Here is a 21,920-nt window from a genome sequence, read left to right on the forward strand (position 1 = left end):
GGTAACAACAGTCATTATGCTAGTCTATGCTGGTTTTCTTTTTAAGGAAGGTAACGTGTGTTGTACACGTAACTACAGTCGGTTGGTATCTAGCTAATTTTCATAAGCACCTAGCTAACCATAGATATTTGACCTAACCAAAATTGCTTGTTAGCAGTGGTAATTACAAGCTAATACATTGATAAAAGTTACCTTGTCCAAGAGAGATTTGCGGGTTATCAAAACGTCCCCCCAGGGTAAGCCTACATGAAACACAAACCTTATATGAAATAGTTCTAAAATCCCAGACGCAAAAAGTAATGGTGAAATAACGATTGGAACCATTTCTGGGTGTTACCGTTAGGTTTCTGGGTATTATGACTCATACTGTGGTACTCAATTAGGGGTTCATAGTGAAACCTTCTCTGACTTTTTTTTTTTTTACATGGGCAAATACTTAAAGCATAGATTTGTAACTTTTTTTCAAATTTGACACACAGAAACTAGAGGCCATGTGTAACTTGGTCAAAACGAATGGCACTGATTGGCCTATAGCTGATGCTGTTATAAGCAGTTCAATTTAAACCCTCATATCCGTCGCCCCATTTGATCTAGAGTCTTGAAACTCTGTATGTACTGTAGGTGTCTTTCCTCACGTTACACAAATTTGCCTCAAGTACCAATTATGTCCGTCAGGATCAATTTTCCTCCATCTTCAATTTTTTTTTAAATCTTTGAAAAACGTATTCTCATTAACCATTTCACTTGTCCATTTAAATCTTTTGTAAATCCACTCCACAATGGCCAATCAACTTGCAACTTTCTAGGGTCATCAAAGACATTACCATGATGAAACATGTTAAGTTTGAAATTGATATCTTCAAAAATAAAGAAACTATTATCAAATTCACTTTTTTGACTATGTAACGCTTATGCTTAAAATAATCATAAAAAATCTTCTCATGGACTAAAAGTCAGATTCACTCCAAATTTGGTCTTTGGTTAGTCATTCCAAAAAAATTCCATGTAACATATTATGTGATTTGTTACGCCAAATTTTTATCCTGAAGTAATTTAGGCTTGCCTAAACAAAGAGGCTGAATACTTATGCAATGACTATATTTTAGTTATTATTTTATTTTATAAAAAAATATAAAAGAATCTTTCACTTTTACATTACAGAGTATTTTGTGTAGATTGTTGACAAACATTACAATTAAATCAATTTATGTCACACTTTGTAACACATTAAAATGTGAAGAAATCCAAGGTGTCTGAATACTTTGCAAGGCAGTATACTTTGGAATGCTAATGTGGAGTGTACCAACTGAGATTGAAATCATTTACACAAACAGATTTCAACAAAATAAAGTCCCAGAATTCAATGATGACCGCAATATACCAATACACTAACGCTGATACGTAAACCATTAGTCATATTTTCCCCAGAATTGTTATATAAACTCAATACATAAAGTAATGACACCTGCTGCATTCAAAGATAACCAACCTACGGCACTAGACTAAACTTCACTTGCATCATCCTTGTGGTATTGAGAGATAAACAGGGTAATGCTTTTACAGATTGCACATAAAGATAGATAGCTCCTACATGATAGAGTGCTTGCTTTCTTATCTGATCTTGTGTCCTTTTTGTCCTCCTGTGAACTCCGTTCATTGCTGCTCGCAGCTGTGTTTGAAATAGATTTCCTTAATTTTCCTCAAAGGACAGCGGTGACAGGGGAAAGGCCCTAAAAATGATCAAATACTCCAGCCACCCAAGTCATAGACTGTTCTCTCTGTTACTGTACGGCAAGCGTTACCGATGCACCAAGTCTGGAAACAACAGGACTCTGAACAGCTTCTATCCCTAAGCCATAAGACTGCTAAATAGTAAGTTAAATAGTTAACCAAATAGCTACCCGGACAATCTGCGTTGACCCTTTTTGCACTGACTCTTTTGACTCATCATATGCGCTGCTGCTACCGTTTATTATCTATCCTGTTGCTTAGTCACTTTATCCCTACCTATATGTACATACAGTGCCTTCTGAAAGAATTTAGATCCCTTCCCTTTTTCCACATTTTGTTACGTTACACCCTTATTCTAAATTTTTTATTTTTTTTTCCTCAGCAATCTACACACAATACCCCATAATGACAAAGCGAACAAGTTTAGACATTTTTGCAAATTTATTAAATGAAAATCACATCTTATTTTCATAATTATTTAGACCATTTGCTATGAGACTCGAAATTGAGCTGAGGTGCATCCTGTTTCCATTGATCCTCCTTGAGATGTTTCTACAACTTCATTGGAGTCCACCTGTGGTAAATTCAATTGATTGGACATGATTTGTAAAGGCACACACCTGTCTATATCAGGTCCCACAGTTGACAGTGCATGTCAGAGCAAAAACCAAGCCAAGAGGTCAAAGGAATTGTCCGTAGAGTTCCGAGACAGGACTGTGTCGAGGCACAGATCTGGGGAATGGTACCAAAACATTTTTGCATTATTGGTACCCAAGAACACAGTGGTCTCCATCATTCTTAAATGGAAGAAGTTTGGAACCACTAAGACTCTTCCTAGAGCTGGCCGCCTGGCAAAACTGAGAAATCGGGGTAGAAGGGTCTTGGTCAGAAAGGTAACCAAGAACCTGATGGTCACTCTGACAGAGCTCCAGAATTGCTCTGTAGAGATGGGAGAACCTTCCAGAATGACAACAATCTCTGCAGCACTCCATCAATCAGGCCTTTATTGTTGAGTGGCCAGACGGAAGCCACTCCTCAGTAAAAGGCAAATGACAAACAGCTTTGAGTTTGCTAAAAGGCACCTAAAGGACTCTCAGACCATGATAAACAACATTCTCTGGTCTGCTGAAACCAAGATTCAACTCTTTGGCCTGAATGTCAATCGTCACATCTGGAGGAAACCTGGCAGCATCCCTACGGTGAAGCATGGTGGTGGCGGCATCATGATGTGGGGATGGTTTTCAGCGGCAGGGACTGGGGGACTAGTCAGGATCGAGGGAAAGATGAACAGAGAAAAGTACAGGGAGATCCTTGATAAAAAACCTGCTCCACAGCGCTCCAGACCACAAACTGGGGGTGAAGGTTCACCTTCCAACAGGACAACGATCCTATGTCCTTGAGTGGCCCAGCCAGAGCCCGGAATTGAACCCAATCGTACATCTCTGGAGAGACCTGAAAATAGCTCTGCAGCGACGCTCCCCATCCAATCTGACAGAGTTTGAGAGGATCTGCAGAGAAGAATGGGAGAAACTCCCCAAAAACAGGTGTGCCAAGCTTGTAGTGTCATACCCAATGACTCGATGCTGTAATCACTGCCATAGGTGCTTCAACAAAGTACTGAGTAAAGGGTCTGAATACTTGTGTAAATGCATTATTTGGGTTTTTTATTTTTAGTAAATTTCACAGAATTTTGGCTAAAATGGGGTTTTGTGTGTATGATTATATATATGGCTGTAAGGTAAGAAAATATGGAAAAAGTCAAGGGGTCTGAATACTTTCCGAATGCACTGTAAATATATACTGTACCAGTCAAAACTTTGGACACACCTACTCATTCATGTTTTTTTTGTATTTTTACTATTTTCTACATTGTATAATAATAGAGAAGACATCAATGAAATAACACATATGGAATCATGTAGTAACCAAAAAAAGTGTTAAACAAATGAAAATATATTTTATATTTGAGATTCTTCAAAGTAGCCACCATTTGCCTTGATGACAGCTTTGCACACACTTGGCATTTTCTCAACCAGCTTCACCTAGAATGCTTTTCCAATAACCTTGAATGAGTTTCCACATCTGCTGAGCACTTGTTGACTGCTTTTTCCTTCACTCTGCGGTCCAACTCATCCTAAACCATCGCAATTGGGTTGTGGTCGGGTGATTGTAGAGGCCAGGTCATCTGATGCAGCACTTCATCACTCTCCTTCTTTGTCAAATAGCCATTACATCGCCTGGAGGTGTGTTGGGTCAGAGTCCTGTTGAAAAACAAATGATAGTCCCACTAACCACAAACCAGATGGGATGGCGTATCACTGCAGAATGCTGTCACAACACACTGATTGGCTCAAACGCATTAAGAAGGAAAGACATTTCACAAATTAACTTTTAACAAGGCACACCTGTTAATTGAAATGCATTCCAGGGGACTACCTCATGAAGCTGGTTGAATGCCAAGAGAATGCCAAGAGTGTGCAAAGCTATCATCAAGGTGGCTACTTTGAAGAATCTTAAATATAAATACTGACTGGTACTGTCAAAAATATAAATGCAACATGCAACAATTTCAAAGATTTTACTGAGTTAAATTCATATAAGGAAATCAGTCAATTTAGGCCCTAATCTATGGATTTCACATGACTGGGAATGCAGTTATGCATCTGTTGGTCACAGATACCTTAAAAACAATTGGCGTCACAATGAGCCAGAATCTAGTCATGGTATCTCTATGCATTCAAAATGTCATCGATAAAATGCAATTGTGTTCATTGCTTATGCCTACCCATATCATAACCCCACCGCCACCATTGACATTTGACATTTTAGTCATTTAGCAGACAATCTTATCCAGAGCGACTTACAGTAGTGAATGCATACATTTCATACCATGCATTTTTTTATTTTTTGTGCTGGCCCCCTGTGGGAATCAAACTCACAACCCTGGCGTTGCACACACCATGCTGGCATTGCAAACACCATGCTCTACCAACTGAGCCACATGGGGCACTCTCTTCACAATGTTGACATCAGCCAACCGCTCGCCCACACACTGTACATGTGGTCTGCAGTTGTGAGGCCGATTGGACGTACTGTCAAATTCTCATATGGTAGAGAAATTAACATTAGATTGTCTGGCAAGAGCTCTGGTGGACATTCCTGCTCACTCAAAATTTGTGCACAACATTTGAGATAAATAAGCTTTTTGTGCGTATGGAGAATTAATATGATTTTTTTTATTTCAGCTCATGTTGCGTTTATATTTTTGTTCAGTATATTTGGGTTGCGACCTCGACTTTGAAAATGACTGTTTTACAGGGACTATTCATTCTAGCAGTATACAATACATATACATAATCTACACAGTCAAGGAATCAGATGATATTTACCAAACACACACACACAAACAAACCAACACACATACACACATGCATTTCTTGTAATGGGAGAGGAGGCATGGCCTGTAACTTCATAGAAGGCACATACGGTACCAGTCACAGAATCATCCCCATTACGTACAGTAAGAGTATCACGTGCAAACACACACACACACACACACACACACACACACACACACACTCCCTCTTTAGGATGGAGCCCCTGTCGATAGTATTTAAATCAGAAGGTGTGTGAAGGCAACTCCATTCTCTGGCCACCATCAAAAAGAGAGGTATCATGTTGTCATTATACTGTTTGTTATGTTATGACTATGTACTTTTAGATTCTGCATGTTATTATACTGTAATGTTATATTATACATGTTATTATACTGTAAGGTCTTTGTTAACTGTTTTATCAAGCAAACATCATTCAGTAACTGCTACTAAATAATCCCCTTATTTAGGTACAATTTAAACTTGTGTCTGGTGTATTCTCTATCATAATAATGTTGTATTGTCTATCATAACAATGGTGTATTGTCTATCATAATTACATTTACATTTTAGCAGACACTCTTATCCAGAGCGACTTACCGGAGCAATTAGGGTTAAGTGCCTTGCTCAAGGGCACATCGACAGATTTTTCACCGAGTCAGCTCGAGGGTTCAACCCGATAAATCTTTACGGTTACTGGCACAACCTCTTAACCACTAGGCTACCTGCCGCTCCATGGCATGTTCTTTATCATAATGGGGTTGTATTGACAATCATTCTCTCCTCAGTACATTGGTGGCAGCAGTGGGATCAGAGGCACCATGCCCATAGGGGGCACAGGGGCACGTGCCCCCTCAAGATTTGTCCTGTAATAATAATTATAATTTTTGTTTTTATTAATTGTTGTTGTTTCTTTTTAATACTACGAGCCACCAACCAATGTTATGAAGTTGGCTTTAGCTGGCCCAGATTTTCCAACCTCATAACTAGCTACCAAGAAGCCATTTCAGGCTACCAATCAAGTTAGAGAAGCAATCTTAGCTAGCATTCCTGCTGCCAAGGTTGACAGACTTTAGAAAAGCAAGTAATAACTAAATGTACTGAATAAGAATATCATTCCTTTCAATCCTTAACATAGATTTTAGCAGCGATGGAGAGAAGCAAATTTGCTTCTTTAAAAATATAACCACCAGTCAGGACACAGACAGCTCAAGAGGTATGCTTAGATATGCAGAGAAATGATTATGGCTCTGGATTGTAGGAAAAAGCTGTTTCAGGTGTTTGAAAAATAAAGAAATCTAGCCCCCCTCCAGACCACCCTCAAGTACTTTGTGCCCCCTCAGATATTTAGAGTGCATGACGCCCCTGGGATCGCTCCATACTATTCTCTCCTCAGTATATTGGTGGCAGAGGTGGGATCGCTCAATACTATTCTCTCCTCAGTACATTTGTGGCAGAGGTGGGATCGCCCCATACTATTCTCTCCCCATACAGTATGCTCCCAAGGAACTACACACGTGTGTCAGAGTTTGTGATCGTGGGCTTCCCGGGACTCCATCCATCCTTATACCAGCTGGTGGCCTGGTTCTTCTTCTTCATCTATGTGATCACGGTGGTGGGGAACTTCCTGCTGGTGGTGCTGTTTGCCCTGGAGCGCAGCCTGCAGAAACCCATGTACATCATCATGCTCAGCCTGGCTCTGTCAGATATAGGTAAGATACTCAGCCTGGTTCTGTCAGATATAGGTAAGATACTCAGCCTGGTTCTGTCAGATATAGGTAAGATACTCAGCCTGGTTCTGTCAGATATAGGTAAGATACTCAGCCTGGTTCTGTCAGATAAAGGTAAGATACTCAGCCTGGTTCTGTCAGATATAGGTAAGATACTCAGCCTGGTTCTGTCAGATAAAGGTAAGATACTCAGCCTGGCTCTGTCAGATATAGGTAAGATACTCAGCCTGGTTCTGTCAGATATAGGTAAGAGACAGAAGTCTTCATGACAGAAAGGTTATCCTGTTAGAATGTGTGTCTGTAAGGACATGTGACCATGAACTTCCTGTTCAAATGTGTGGTCTGTTCTCCAATCTACATTGCACCAAAAAAATGTACTAATCAATTGATTAATATGTATTTACATTTTGATATGTTGCGGTGCTTGTACTTTCTCAGGCTTCTGCACGGTGGCCCTTCCCAAAGTGATAGCTCGGTACTGGTGGGACGACGCTGGCATCTCTTTCTATATGTGTCTGATACAGAAACAATTCATCCACTACTTTGGAGCGCTCACCTCTCTCATCATGTTGACCATGGCTATGGACAAATACCTGGCTATCTGCTACCCTCTCAGGTGACATAGATCTACCCAACCCTAACCCTTACCCTAACTCTCTCATCATGTTGACCATGGCTATGGACCGATACCTGGGTATCTGCTACCCTCTCAGGTAACATAGATCTACCTAACCCTTACCCTAACTCTCTCATCATGTTGACCATGGCTTTGGACCGATACCTGGCTATCTGCTACCCTCTCAGGTGACATAGATCTACCTAACCCTAACCCTTACCCTAACTCTCTCATCATGTTGACCATGGCTATGGACCGATACCTGGCTATCTGCTACCCTCTCAGGTGACATAGATCTACCTAACCCTAACCCTTACCCTAACTCTCTCATCATGTTGACCATGGCTATGGACCGATACCTGGCTATATGCTACCCTCTCAGGTGACATAGATCTACCCAACCCTAACCTTAACTCATAAGAGTCTAAGCCCTGTCTAAGCTATATTGAATTGTTTTCAGAAGGTCATACCAAGGATCAATTTACTATTTGATTTAGAATTTTAACCTCTCTACGTAACAGCCAGTGGAATCCTGTGGCGCGTTATTCAAATACCTTAGAAATGCTATTACTTCAATTTCTCAAACATATGACTATTTTACATTATTTTAAAGACAAGACTCTCGTTAATCTAACCACACTGTCCGATTTCAAAAAGGCTTTACAACGAAAGCAAAACATTAGATTATGTCAGCAGAGTACCCAGCCAGAAATAATCAGACACCCATTTTTCAAGCTAACATATAATGTCACATAAACCCAAACCACAGCTAAATGCAGCACTAACCTTTGATGATCTTCATCAGATGACACACCTAGGACATTATGTTATACAATACATGCATGTTTTGTTCAATCAAGTTCATATTTATATCAAAAACCAGCTTTTTACATTAGCATGTGACGTTCAGAACTAGCATACCCCCCGCAAACTTCCGGTGAATTTACTAAATTACTCACGATAAACGTTCACAAAAAACATAACAATTATTTTAAGAATTATAGATACAGAACTCCTGTATGCACTCGCTATGTCCGATTTTAAAATAGCTTTTCGGTCAAAGCACATTTTGCAATATTCTAAGTAGATAGCCCGGCATCACAGGGCTAGCTATTTAGACACCCACCAAGTTTAGCCCTCACCAAAGTCAGATTTACTATAAGAAAAATGTTATTACCTTTGCTGTTCTTCGTCAGAATGCACTCCCAGGACTTCTACTTCAATAACAAATGTTGGTTTGGTTCAAAATAATCCATAGTTATGTTCAAATATCCTCTGTTTTGTTTGTGCGTACAAGACACTATCCAAAGTGTAAAGAAGGGTGACGTGCACGATGCGTTTCGTGACAAAAAATGTCTAAATATTCCATTACCGTACTTCGAAGCATGTCAACCGCTGTTTAAAATCAATTTTTATGCAATTTTTCTCGTAAAAAAGCGATAATATTCTGACCGGGAAAGCGTGTTTACGTTCAAAGAGAGAGAAAATAAAAACATGGGGTCGCCTCGTGCACGCGCCTCAGTCTGATTGTCCTCTGATAGACCACTTACCAAAGGCGCTAATGTTTTTCAGCCAGGGGCTGGAATTACATCATTCAGCTTTTTCCCGGGTTCTGAGAGCCTATGGGAGCCGTAGGAAGTGTCACGTTACAGCAAAGATCCTCAGTTTTCAATAAAGAGAGTCAAGAAGAACAAGAACTTGTCAGACAGGCCACTTCCTGTTTGAATCTTCTCAGGTTTTTGCCTGCCATATGAGTTCTGTTATACTCACAGACACCATTCAAACAGTTTTAGAAACTTTAGGGTGTTTTCTATCCAAAGCCAATAATTATATGCATATTCTAGTTTCTGGGCAGTAGTAATAACCAGATTAAATCGGTACATTTTTGATTCGGCCGTGTAAATACTGCCCCCTAGCCCTAATTAAGACCCCTTGAAACATCAGTTTTCTTTCATTTTATGTGATGAAAAACATAGTTTTGGCCTTACTGTTATTAGCCCATACAAACGCATTGAATAACAGATTCATTGCATGGAACAACAAAGCCCCCCCCCCCCCCCCCCCCCCCTACAAGTGTCTTAGAGATTAAAGAAAGATCAGGAAACATTTCTATATAATTTTTTTTACATGTATTTAACCCCTTTATTTTTGTCACTAAAAGGTTTCCATATATAATTCCATACATTTTTTGGGCTGGTACCAGGGGACCTTCAGACAAGTCTTGTGAGGCCTGTGGGTGTCCTAGAGAAAACAACTGAATTGTACATGTTTCTGAGAGTCTCACCTTTACACAGATTAGTGTGTAGCCCAAACTGTTCACCCCCTAAAGACAGAAGTTGGCAGATCGGCTGTACTGACTTCAGACTTGTCCCAAGACAGAGAACACCATCTTGTTCGTGAGAGTCTCATCTTTCAAATCAAATCAAATTTTATTTGTCACATGCGCCGAATACAACAGGTATAGATCTTACAGTGAAATTATTACTTACAAGCCCTTAACCAACAATGCAGTTAGAAAAATAATAATTGAAACTAAAACAAATAAGAACAAGAAATAAAAGTAATAAATAATTAAAGAGCAGCAGTAAAATAACAATAGTGAGGCTATATACAGGGGGTACCGGTACAGAGTCAGTGAGCGGGGGCACCGTTTAGTCAAGGTAATTGAGGTAATATATACATTTAAGGAGAGTTATTAAAGTGACTATGCATAGATAATGACAACGAGTAGTAGCAGTGTAAAGGGGGGGGGGGGCAGTGCAAATAGTCTATGTTGTCATTTGATTAGATGTTCAGCAGTCTTATGGCTTGGGGGTAGAAGCTGTTAAGGAGTCTTTTGGAACTAGACTTGGCGCTCCGGTACCATTTGCTGTGTGGTAGCAAAGAAAACAGTCTATGACTAAGTGGCTGGAGTATTTGACAATATTAGGGCTTGCTCTGACACCGCCTGGTATAGAGGTCCTGGATGGCAGGAAGCTTGGCCCCAGTGATGTACTGGGCCGTACACACTAACCTCTCTAGCACCTTACGGGTGGATGCCGAGCATTTGCCATACCAGGTGGTGATGCAACCAGTCAGGATGCTCTCAATGGTGCAGCTGTAGAACTTCTTGAGGATCTGGGGACCCATGCCAAATCTTTTCAGTCTCCTGAAGGGGAAAAGGTGTTGGCGTGCCCTCTTCATGACTGTCTTGGTGTGTTTGGACCATGATAGTTTGTTGGTGATGTGTATATCACGGATCTTGAAACTCTCAACCTGCTCCACTACAGCCCCGTCGATGTTAATGGGGGCCTGTTCAGCCCTCTGTTTTCTGTAGTCCACGATCCGCTCCTTTGCTTGCTCACATTGAGGGATAGGTTGTTGTCTTGGCACAACTAGGTCTCTGACCTCCTCCCTATAGGCTGTCTCATCGTTGTTGGTGATCAGACCTACCTTTGTTGTGTCGTCAGCAAACTTAATGATGGTGTTGGAGTTGTGCTTGGCCATGCAGTCGTGGGTGAACAGGAGGGGACTAAGCACGCACCCCTGAGGGGCCCCAGTCTTGAGGATCAGAATAGCAGATGTGTTGTTGCTACCCTTACCACCTGGGGGCGGCAGTCAAGGACCCAGTTGCAGAGCGAGGTATTTAGTCCCAGGGTCCTTAGCTTAGTGATGAGCTTTGTGAGCACTATGGTGTTGAACGCAGAGTTGTAGTCAAAGAACAACCTTCTCACGTAGATGTTCCTTTGTCCAGGTGTGAAAGGGCAGTGTGGAGTGTGATTGAGATTGTGTAATCTGTGGATCTGTTGGGGCAGTATGTGAATTGGAGTAGGTCTAGAGTTTCTTTGATGATGGAGTTGATGTGAGTCATGACCAGCCTTTCAAAGCACTTCATGGCTACCGACGTGTGTGCTACGGTGTGGTAGTCATTTAGGAAGGATCCATTCGCTTTCTTGATCACAGGGACTAAAGTGATCTGCTTGAAACATGTAGGTATTGCAGACTCGGTCAGGGAGAGGTTGAAAACGTCAGTGTAGACACTTTCCATTTGGTCCGTTAATGCTCTGAGCACACGTCCTGGTAATCCGTCTGGCCCCGCAGCCTTATGAATGTTGATCTGTTTAAAGGTCTTGCTCACATCGGCTATGGAGAGCGTGCACAAAAAGCTTATTTCTCTCAGATTGTGTGCACAAATGTGTTTACATCCCTTTTTGCAAATATAGTCCATCCACCTGACAGGTGTGGCATATCAGGAAGCTGATTAAACAGCATGATTGTTACACAGGTGCATATTGTGCTGGGGACAATATAAGGCCACTCTAAGATGTGCAGCTTTGTCATATAGCACAATGCCACACGTCTCAAGTTTTGAGGGAGTGTGCAATTGGCATGCTTACTGCAGGAATTTCCACCAGAGCTGTTGCCAGAAAATTGATTGTTAATTTCTCTACCATAAGCCACCTCCAAAGATGTTTTAGAGAATTTGGCAATGCGTCCAACCGTCCTCACAACCGCAGACCAGGTGTAACCACACCAGCCCATGACCTCCACATCCGGCTTCTTCACCTGCGAGATCGCCTGAGACCAGCCACACAGACAACGGATGAAACTGAGGAGTATTTCTGTCTGTAATAAAGCCATTTTCTGGCGAAAAACATACTCTGATTGGCTGGGCCTGCCTCCCAAGTGGGTGGACCTGGCTCCCACGGGGGTGGGCCCATGCCCTCCCATGCACACCCAAGGCTGCGCTCCTACCCAGTCATGTGAAAAGCAGGGATTAGGGCCTCATGAATTTATTTCCTTATATGAGCTGAAACTCAGTAACATTTTTGAAATTGTTGTATTTAGCTTTTATATTGTTGTTCAGTATACTGTCAATATATCTACCTGTAACTACCTGTATTTCCCTCTCAGGTATTCAAAGATAACGACCTTTTACAGAAGGCAACTCTCTTTCTCTTTCTCTCTTTCTTACCCCCTATCCCACCCATCTCTCCCCCTTCTACCCCCTCTTCCACCCCTCTCTCCCCCCTCACACCTTCCCCCTCACTCCCTCCCTCACTCCCTCCCTCTCTACCAGGTACAATGAGCTAATGACCAACAGGACCATGTCTCTCCTAACTGCCCTGTCCTGGATGTCAGCCATGATATCTCCAGCCATCACCACCATCCAGTCATCCCAGATGCCTTTCTGTGGGCCCAACCGCATCATCCACTGCTACTGCGACACCACGTCTCTCAACCAGTCAGTTGCCGAATCCCAATTTGCTCCCTATTCACTTTAAAGTGCACTACTTTTGACTCCTAGTGACTTTACTGTATTATACTTGATGTACATACAGTATATGTATTTTTTTAAATGATCAAATACATTCAGTCAACCAATCAACCAACCAACCACTCACTCACTCAACAGGCTGTCGTGTGCTGACATCTCGTCTCAGAGCAGACTATCCTTCTCACTAGCCATGGTCGTCCTCTTCCTCCCCTTTGGCTTCATCGTCTTCTCCTACGTCAACATCATCGTCACCGTGATGCGCATGGCTAACGCACAGGTCAGAATTCTGGAGGTGTGGAGTGTGGGGGGAGGGGTGTGCATGGAGGGGTAAGGAGGGGTGTGTGAGGAGGAGGGGTGTGTGGGAGGAGGGGGGGGGGGGGGTGTGACCACACCACTAAATGTTTACGAGCATGGTCTTATTTCTGTTACAAGTTCAACGTAACATCAATAGGTTTAGGATACTACACATGATACTCTAATTTTCCCTATACCCAACATGAGGTTGCTACAACATAGCCTATGAATGAAAGTTTACACTGGTCGAGAGAAAAATTGGAGTAATCAAGCTGACAGTAACATTCAATACTACGATGAACACGCTTGCCTGGGTCTAGTTGATCTAGGGTGTAATCATTAGTCCAACAGTTGTAAACGAGAGTTTCTATTGGACAAATTCAGGTGTGTGTGTTTTTCCCCATTTCGTTCCATTTACTTCCGTTTAATAAATGTTTTTCAACAAAATCGGCGGAATGAATTCATTCCTGATCACACGCAAACAGATCACTTTCACAGCAGCCACATACAAACAGCATGATCACTTTGCTCGTTGCACAATTCCTTCTCGCATCTACGTGCTCTCCTCCTCTCACCTTTTCCCTTCACTTGTGAACTTCAGTGCACAACACATCAGCTGTCTGTGACCAGGTGAAAAAACCTTTCAAGCCACACTTCATATCATAACCGCTACACACCACCTACATAATTGTCACCATATTAGCTAATGTCATAGTCAACATAGCTACTAGATTTTACGCATTAGTAAACCCGCTACAATCATGCACAAAAGTGTACAGTCAGCAAGCAGGTTAGCAGTTACATTGGTGAACCCCGGTAGGAATAAATTAATAAGACCAAAAGGTTACATTGACTTGGAAGAGTTCCAGTGTTGGATAGCCATAGCCAGCTAGCTAACATAGCATCTCTCTTTGTTTGAGCTGGGTGTTTGAGTAGGCTAAAGCAGCTAGCTTCATTTGCTAGCTAAGTAAATGAAAGTGAAAAAAATACAATGAAATATAGCTAGCTCTCTCTCTCTATTTCTTTCTTCTCCTTAATATGTTCAAAACTGCTCAAGTATTGTCTTTCTTTCTCTTTGAGTCAACTACTCACCACATTTTATGCACTGCAGTGCTAGCTAGCTGTAGCTTATGCTTTCAGTACTAGATTCATTCTCTGATCCTTTGATTTGGTGGACAATGTCAGTTCATGCTTCTAGAGGACGTCCTCCAGGAGTTGTCATAATTAATGTTTAAGTATATGGTAGGAGTTGAGAACCATGAGCCTCCTAGATTTTGTATTGAAGTCAATGTACCCGAAGGAGGACGGAAACTAGCTGTCCTCCGGCTACACCCTGGTGCTACCCTACAAAGTGATGTTGAGGCTACTGTAGACCTTCATTACAAAACAGTATGTTGTAATCAAATATTTGCTGACGTGAATATATTTACTAAGGTTTTATCTAAAAATTAAAACTTTGTTTCACTATTTTTTTTTAATGAAATTAACTGAGGAGTATGTTCCTCCACATCCTCTTCTGAGGAGCCTCCTAAGCACTAAACCTGGACTGCCAGGTTCACCATTTCAACTTTACATCACACATTTCTTGTCCTGTCCTGTCTCTGACCTTAATTTTAACTACTCTCTCCTAACCCTAACCCAGAACATTTCTCCATCTCTCCCCTCTCTAACCCAGGGCAGGCTGAAGACCTTCTCTACCTGCTACTCAGAGCTGTGTCGTTCTTATCTAAACTAAACCTTTCCTCTAACCCACTACTCTCCCCTCTCTAACCCAGGGCAGGCTGAAGACCTTCTCTACCTGTGCTACTCAGGGCTGTATCATCCTTATTTACTACGTCCCCCGCTTCATAGTGAACGCTACACCCTACATCCCCAACCTGACCACGACCCCTGACCTCCGCATCAGCCTCGCCATTTTCTCCAGGTAGGTAGACCACAGGTTAAAGAGGTGGGCTGGGAACCCATAGGTTGCTAGATCAAGTCCCTGGCCGGGCGATGCAAAACTGGAATGATCTGGCTACTTTTGTCAGATCATTACTACCACTGCCATTATGCCCTTGAGAAAGGCACTTATCCCCAAAACAGCTATCCATCCAGGGACTCCCCCGTCTGAACTAAACCCCTCCTGTCCCTGTCTCCCTTCTTTCCCTCTCTCCCCCTCCTCCTGTCTTTTTCTCCCCCTCCCCTTCATTCCTTTCCCTTTCTCCCTCCCCTCCTGTCCCTGTCTCCCCTCCTGTCCTGTCCCTTTCTTGCCCTCTCCCTTCTCCCCCCTACCATCCAGAGTCGGTGGAAGACCTTCTCCACCTGTAGTTCCCAGCTGTGTATCATCTCTCTGTACTACGTCCCCCGGTGCTGTGTCTACACCAGCAGCGTCATCAACTTCTCCATCAGCCAGGACTTTGTTATCGGCCTAACCCTCCTCAAAAGGCAGGTAGCTTAGAGAAGCAGGCCAACAACCAGATGGTTGTCAGTTTGAATCCCATGTTTGCCAGGGAAAAAGGTGTTTGGGAGTGGTGGGTTGCTGGCGTCTGTGTCCTAGATGCCATCACCTGCTGTTGTGCCCTTGAGCAAGGCAATTAACCCCTAAACTCCTCCCTGGGCACTACACAAGTAGCTGCCCATTGCTCCAGCCTCTCCGTGTGTGTGTGTCTTAATAAAGTATTCTTCTTATTCTGCAGTCTGCTGCCACCCCTCCTCAACCCCTTCATCTACTGCATCCGTACCAAAGAGATCAAGGCTTCCCTGGCCAAGTGGGCCTACCAAGGGCAGTCCAATGCACATCACAAACCCTCCGTCCACCCCGTAACCTGCTGACAGGAACTCAGGCAGCCTGCCGCTTATAAAATCACACAGGAGGCATTATGACTGCACACTTCTCCTGTTCTCTCCCCTATGAAGGAAGCCATTGGCCGAAACGTCATCTGGTCATGCAGATGTTGAGCCCCAGATTTTTAACATTTCATTATTCAATATGGAAAACAATAAACATTTACACTTGTTTTTGCTGTCTGGTAGTTTTTGTTCCCATATACTGAATGTGCTGTGAAAGAAGAGGCCACAGCACATTCAGACAGCAACAATCATATCTTCATTGGAAATGTCACATCACTCAAATAAGACTGATGTCATCAAATCACATTTGATACGTTTTCATACCTGCAGTATAACCCTTAAAGGGGCTATCCAGAATTGGTACATCATTATTTTTACTTTAAAATGAATCATATATTAGCCATTGATTCTTGAAGAATATAATTTATAAATGCCTCAATGAGCTTAGTTCAACGGCCGTGGCCAATCAGAACCCAAACTAAAATGTTTACTTTGTTTACACATGTGGAATAAAACAATGTAAATGAACACTGCATAGTTTCAAAACGTGGTTAAAACTAGACTTTTGATCTCATGGATGCACTGTAAAGGGGTTGCTGTGAATTTGACAGTAACTTACAAGCAGCTCATTACTGTATATCATATTGCAGGTAACCTACTGTCATCTAAATGCTGTATCAAAGCAAGTACTGTGTAATGACCGGTGTTGGGGATACCCTTTAATGTGTTACAGTAATACATTACTTTTATGCTTAATTCTATAGCTAGAGGACTCCTGATATCTCCAGGAGTGATAAGTATAATTTTTGTCTTTATCTGTTGTCTAGTACTGTCTTATTTCTAACTAGGGCCATCTACATTAAGTGCTGCCTGTCTTGGTGTGTAAACTGCTGATTGCTCATAACTTGCAGATAGTTGTTGACACATCAATCAGGATTAAGAGGCAGGGCAATTTGTGACTTGTTTTGGTAAGACAGTTCCGCCGAGTTGTTCTGTAATGTATCTTATCTAGCTTTTTTCTGATTATCACATTTTTGCTCCTATTTGTAGCTCTGGCAACTATGTGAGTGTTTTCCATGTTCTCTCGTCTCCCTGTAGGCTTTACAGATGCGCCCCACCCCCTGGCTGCAACCCTTCTAATTTAGTGTACCCTGCACACACAACCCATGTGAAATTCTGGGTCTCTGGTAACGTTTGGAACTGCCGATCTGCAGTCAGGAACGCTGAGTTCATTTCAGCCTATGCTGCTCTTCAGTCCCTTGATTTTTGGTCCTGAGGGAGACATGGATCACCCCAGACAACACTGCTACTCCAGCTGCTCTCGTTATCTGACTAGGTTTACTCTCATAGTCCGAGAGCATCTGGTCGTCACAGTGGTGGCACAGGGCTACCCATTACTTATATCTGGAGATTTTATGTGTCCTCCATCCCTCACCTGTCCATTTCCTCATTTCAATTCCATGCTGTCACTGTCACTTGTCCGCTCAAGCTTATTATCGTTGTCATCTATCACCCACTAGGTGCCCTTGGAGAGTTCCTCAATGAGCTGAAGGGTTATATTAGGAAAATTAATTAACTTTGTAATCTGAAGATTTTCCTTGGTGCCCCGACTTCCTAGTTAAATAAATAAATGTACATGATTAGTTTAATCACGTAATAATAATTACAGGGAATTGATTTGATAAAACAAGTCTTTACTTTTAATGATGCCAAAAGACACAACATTTATGGTGCCCCGTGTGAGGAATCTAAGATAGAATTGGACTTTGCTGTTGAACTATGTATTTATCAATTGTGCAAACAGAATTGTGCAAACAGACTGTTGTATGCGAATAGAGAAAGATATTGGTTGTGTGTGTTTCCATTTGAACAAGCTACGGGAAGCACCTCCGGTCGTGTGTCGATAGCGTCAGAGCAATGAGTTATAAATTCCAGATTTAGTCCGTTAGGCCAAACGTTACTATTTCTGTTGGTCAATATTCATTTATAGAGCAAGGGCATAGAGCCAGTCTTTTCAATAATATCTAAATTGATTGGTTTTCCACAATGAGACAATTTAAACTTTCCACATTAACCTAGATGAAGCAATGCTCTCAGGTTAATTTAAAGTTTAATTCCCAAATGGCTATACAGGTTTGATTTATCATTTAAATGGATCAAACAGTAAAATTGCTTTTGCAAAGCACATTCAGTAAAACCCTCTCCAAAATCAACCATCGGGCTCAGGCCTCGTAAAGGTTCTCTCCAGTCTAGCCCTGATGTCTTGTTATCCGAGATCGGCATCGGTTCAATACCGCAGTACACAGCTGAAGCATGAGCAGGTAACGGTAGACATAAACTGACAGATGGAGAGAACCGGGAAACCAATGACAAATGCAGAAAAGGGAAAAATTATGTGAGCTATGGATCTGCGTTTGAAAACAGAACAATTAAATGTAATTGCAAAAACTTTTGACGATGAACGAGCACAAACTCTTCAACAAAATTGTCTTCTCAGGAACAATATCGCCTTCTAAAGGAACAACTAAATTTATCCAAAACCAAATACGATTCCGTCCACGCCAAACTAGATAAATCTGACAAGTTATCTACAAACAAGAGCGCTCAACTTGATAACATGCATGGAGCTTTGTTCAACGTTACTCAAAGTAACACGGTTCAACTCAAAATGCTGCAGACCAAAGACGATCAATTGATGAACACAATGACTAAGTTGGATGACAAATCAGCAGAACTCATTGAAGTCACTGACCAAATGAATGATGAGAGAACTCAGGTGATGAAGATGGAAATATTTATTTCTAAGCAACTGGAGGAAATCTCATCACAGAATCTCTTGCTCCGTACTCAAGATCTCTATCTGCAAACCATGACAGATAAGTTCGAGACCGAAAGGAGCAAGTGCAACACTCACGTGTCCCAAATCAGTACTCTAAGGGCTCAAGTGGACTCTGCAATGCAGCAGAATACCACCCTTAGGTACCATCTGGAGGAAGTCCAGAATGGTCATGCTCTACAGTGTAACTACCCATCCAAGCAACTCAAAGGAGTAAAGACTTTGCCTCCCTCATGTGTCCCTCAGTCTTCTCCTCTTGGCCATTCGGCGCTGAGTGATATGGTGCCTCTTGGCCAACAAAGCTTGGCTTCTCACCTTGGCCTTTCGACCCCAATTTCCCCACAGGATGAAGCCAACCCTCTCCATCCATTTGGCGCAGAATACCTTGACAAACCCATCAAGAACTTCCGCACCTTTGACCCCGTTCCAGGTCAGCCAAACGATACTGAGACGTTCCTAGCTGACATAGAGGACGCATTGGATGGCTACCCGAACGCTATAGGTTCTGACCGGGTTTACCTGTTGAAGCAAAGGTCTTATAGACACGTGACGAGGTTCATTCATCTACAACAATAGCACGTGCTAGATGACTATGCTAAACTTGCCACAGCTTTGAAATTAGAGTTCAGTGGTTCTGCAACTCGCAAACACGATAGCTCACTGGCTAACACTGTCAAACAAGCTCGGAACGAACACCCACAAGCCTACGATCATAGGCTTCGTTCATCTTACTTTGGCCTACTCACTGAAACAGGAATGGAAGCGCCGTTACCAATCAAACAAATGTTTCTGTCGAACATGTATCACACCTTCATAACCTACTTGGGCCCTGCAGCCCACGTTAGCTTGCCTATCTTACAACTCAGAGAGCTTGCAAGCACAGCTTTTGAGGCATCAAAAGTTCACAACACTGACCACTCGGTTTTGAAGTTTGACCAGGAGCACTCACTCCAGTTAGAGGGTGCATTATCAGGTATTGGAGCGTTGAGAGATGATGCACAACAACGGTTTCTACCAAAAAAAACACGATTCCAATAACCTCCGCGGTCGAAATAACTGTAAAGTACGTCGCCATCGAAACGACTACCGCTACAATCAACCTGTTCGCTACGTTCTTGCATCCAACCCATACAAAGTGTCAGAGCACAAGGTTAACAAAGGGTTAAAGGACAATCAAAATGTAGACCAATGTTCTCCAGAAGGTCCACTACGTGAAGAACTAAAGGACTAAACGGGGAAGGACTAGACGAGGAATTACCGGACACCAGGTCCGCAGGAATTAATAGCCATCACAAGGACGTTAAAATTCAAATTTCCCCCGCTCTCACTCGAGGCCCTATCCAGGGCCCACTTGATCAAAAAACAAGTCCACAGGCTTTGTCTATAGACTCTGATACAAAGGTTGCGAAGAAAAAGTTCAAAAGCTTCGGTAAAGCCAAGCCCACTCAAAATCCGAAAAGTCGATCTACTTCCTCCTTGAACAGAAATGGCACATCACTTCGTTGCGAACAAACACTACACTTCGTGGGGAACATGTCCACTAAACACGAATCTAAACCCCCATACCTGGAAACAGTCTTGGTGGGCTAATTGATTCGGGTGCGACAATGTCGTTCATCTCTCAAACTTTGGTTGATGATCTCAAAAGGGCTTTGAAGCCAACTAAACGTTGGTTAAAAGTGGAACGATGCGATACTACACTTTAAGGGGTCACTCAGACTTCCTCGCCTCTCACATTGAGAGTCATGCTGAAACTACACTTCCAGGACGTATCGCTCGTTCACCCTGTGTATGTTACCAGCCTCAAATCTGTACCCCTGCTACTCGGAGCAGACTTGATGGATCGGCTACTTCCACTGATGGATTGGAAAACCAACCATGTATGGTCACAGGCCACAGTGCCTACTCCACTGACCACACTGTCTTCCCCTAACGTTAGCTGCAACACAGTCATTCACGAGGGGTATCTGTCGAAAGCACCCCTTGGGAAAAAGACGTTTCGAAACCTCTTGGTGCAGAATCATATCCAAGGAGATATTACGATATCTCGACACATTCCTTCAGCATACCTGATTGACCATTCTTTTCAAGCCAGCCATCTCTGTGAATGAGCAACTTTCCTCCTCCTTGCAGTCATGCAATACGGTAGTTGAGAGGAACTTCTCTTGCCCTGTGGACACTTCCGGAAAGAACTGTGGCCGTCTCAACAAGAAAGGCATTGACCTGAAAATTACCTGATTACATCAGACTCATTCTGAACAAATTGTAATCTGCCAGGATACTTGATTTTCTTCCCTTGACATGCGCTTTTGTGTAAGCATAAACGCACATGTACAACGTAACATCCAATTAGGATTTATACTAGGATCACTTAAGGTTCCGAGCAAAATACCAGCCTTAGTAAAGTTGAACATTTACTCTGAGGCCTTTGACTATACAGCTACAGTACTCACCAGTTTTCTTCCCAGAAGTTCATAGGTCATCCCTGTAGACGACCCAAAACTAGTGCCTTACAGCTGTAGACTTATCATATAGTTATCAACTTAGTGCTTAAGCAACAAACACCAAGTAGGAAAACCCGAGACATGACATTAAAGACAATGCCATGATAGTCATTTTGCCAGGACCTTGGATGTATATAGAATTCAGTCCAATTAGATGATTTTGGTGTGAGAACTATATTTTTTATATCTCTTGTTTATGCTTTCATTCCTTTTCAGTTCTGTTCCTTTGACACTTAGGAAGTGATAGAGCCATAAACAAAGTCCACATACAACCATCACTTAGTGCCACAATGCCACTTCTTTGGGGAATGAATGTAATTATATATATTCCGTTAGTGTGTGTGCGTGCGTTGTTAACATCTGCCTAAGTTACTGCCCAGATCTTCCAGTCTGGACGACCAGGCGACGGGTCCGGAACAGCGATCCCAAATCCGGACACCCACTGCCCATCCTTGTGGCGGCCTGCCCCGCTGTCAGAGAACCTACCAAGGTAAACACCAGAGGGGGAGACCGCAACAGCGATCACTAACAAGGACATCCCCTGGCCATTCCTGTGGTACTTTACAACTTCCAGGATACCTACCAAAGCAAACCACTAGAGGGGGACCGCAACGGCGATCACCAAATGGACAACTACTGCCCATCCTTGTGGTCGACCACTCCGCTTTCAGAGAGCCTACCAAGTTCAACCACCAGTGGGGGACTTCAACGATGATCTAGAAACAGGACATCACATGGTCATTATT

General features: G+C 42.5%; 1 protein-coding gene across 1 annotated transcript; it reads left to right on the top strand.

Annotated features, from left to right (window-relative positions):
• The first annotated feature begins 6,600 nt into the window (after positions 1-6,600).
• Positions 6,601-15,943, top strand: LOC106563807 (olfactory receptor 10A4-like). Its single transcript, XM_014129669.1, has 6 exons — positions 6,601-6,817; positions 7,274-7,451; positions 12,511-12,675; positions 12,847-12,985; positions 14,778-14,926; positions 15,681-15,943. The coding sequence occupies exons 1-6, from the start codon at positions 6,601-6,603 to the stop codon at positions 15,814-15,816; spliced, it is 984 nt and encodes a 327-aa protein (XP_013985144.1). The 3' UTR covers positions 15,817-15,943.
• Positions 15,944-21,920: the final 5,977 nt, after the last annotated feature.

The sequence above is a fragment of the Salmo salar genome, chromosome 11 (assembly GCF_965601325.2).
Source record: "Salmo salar chromosome 11, fSalSal1, whole genome shotgun sequence".
NCBI lineage: Eukaryota > Metazoa > Chordata > Actinopteri > Salmoniformes > Salmonidae > Salmo > Salmo salar.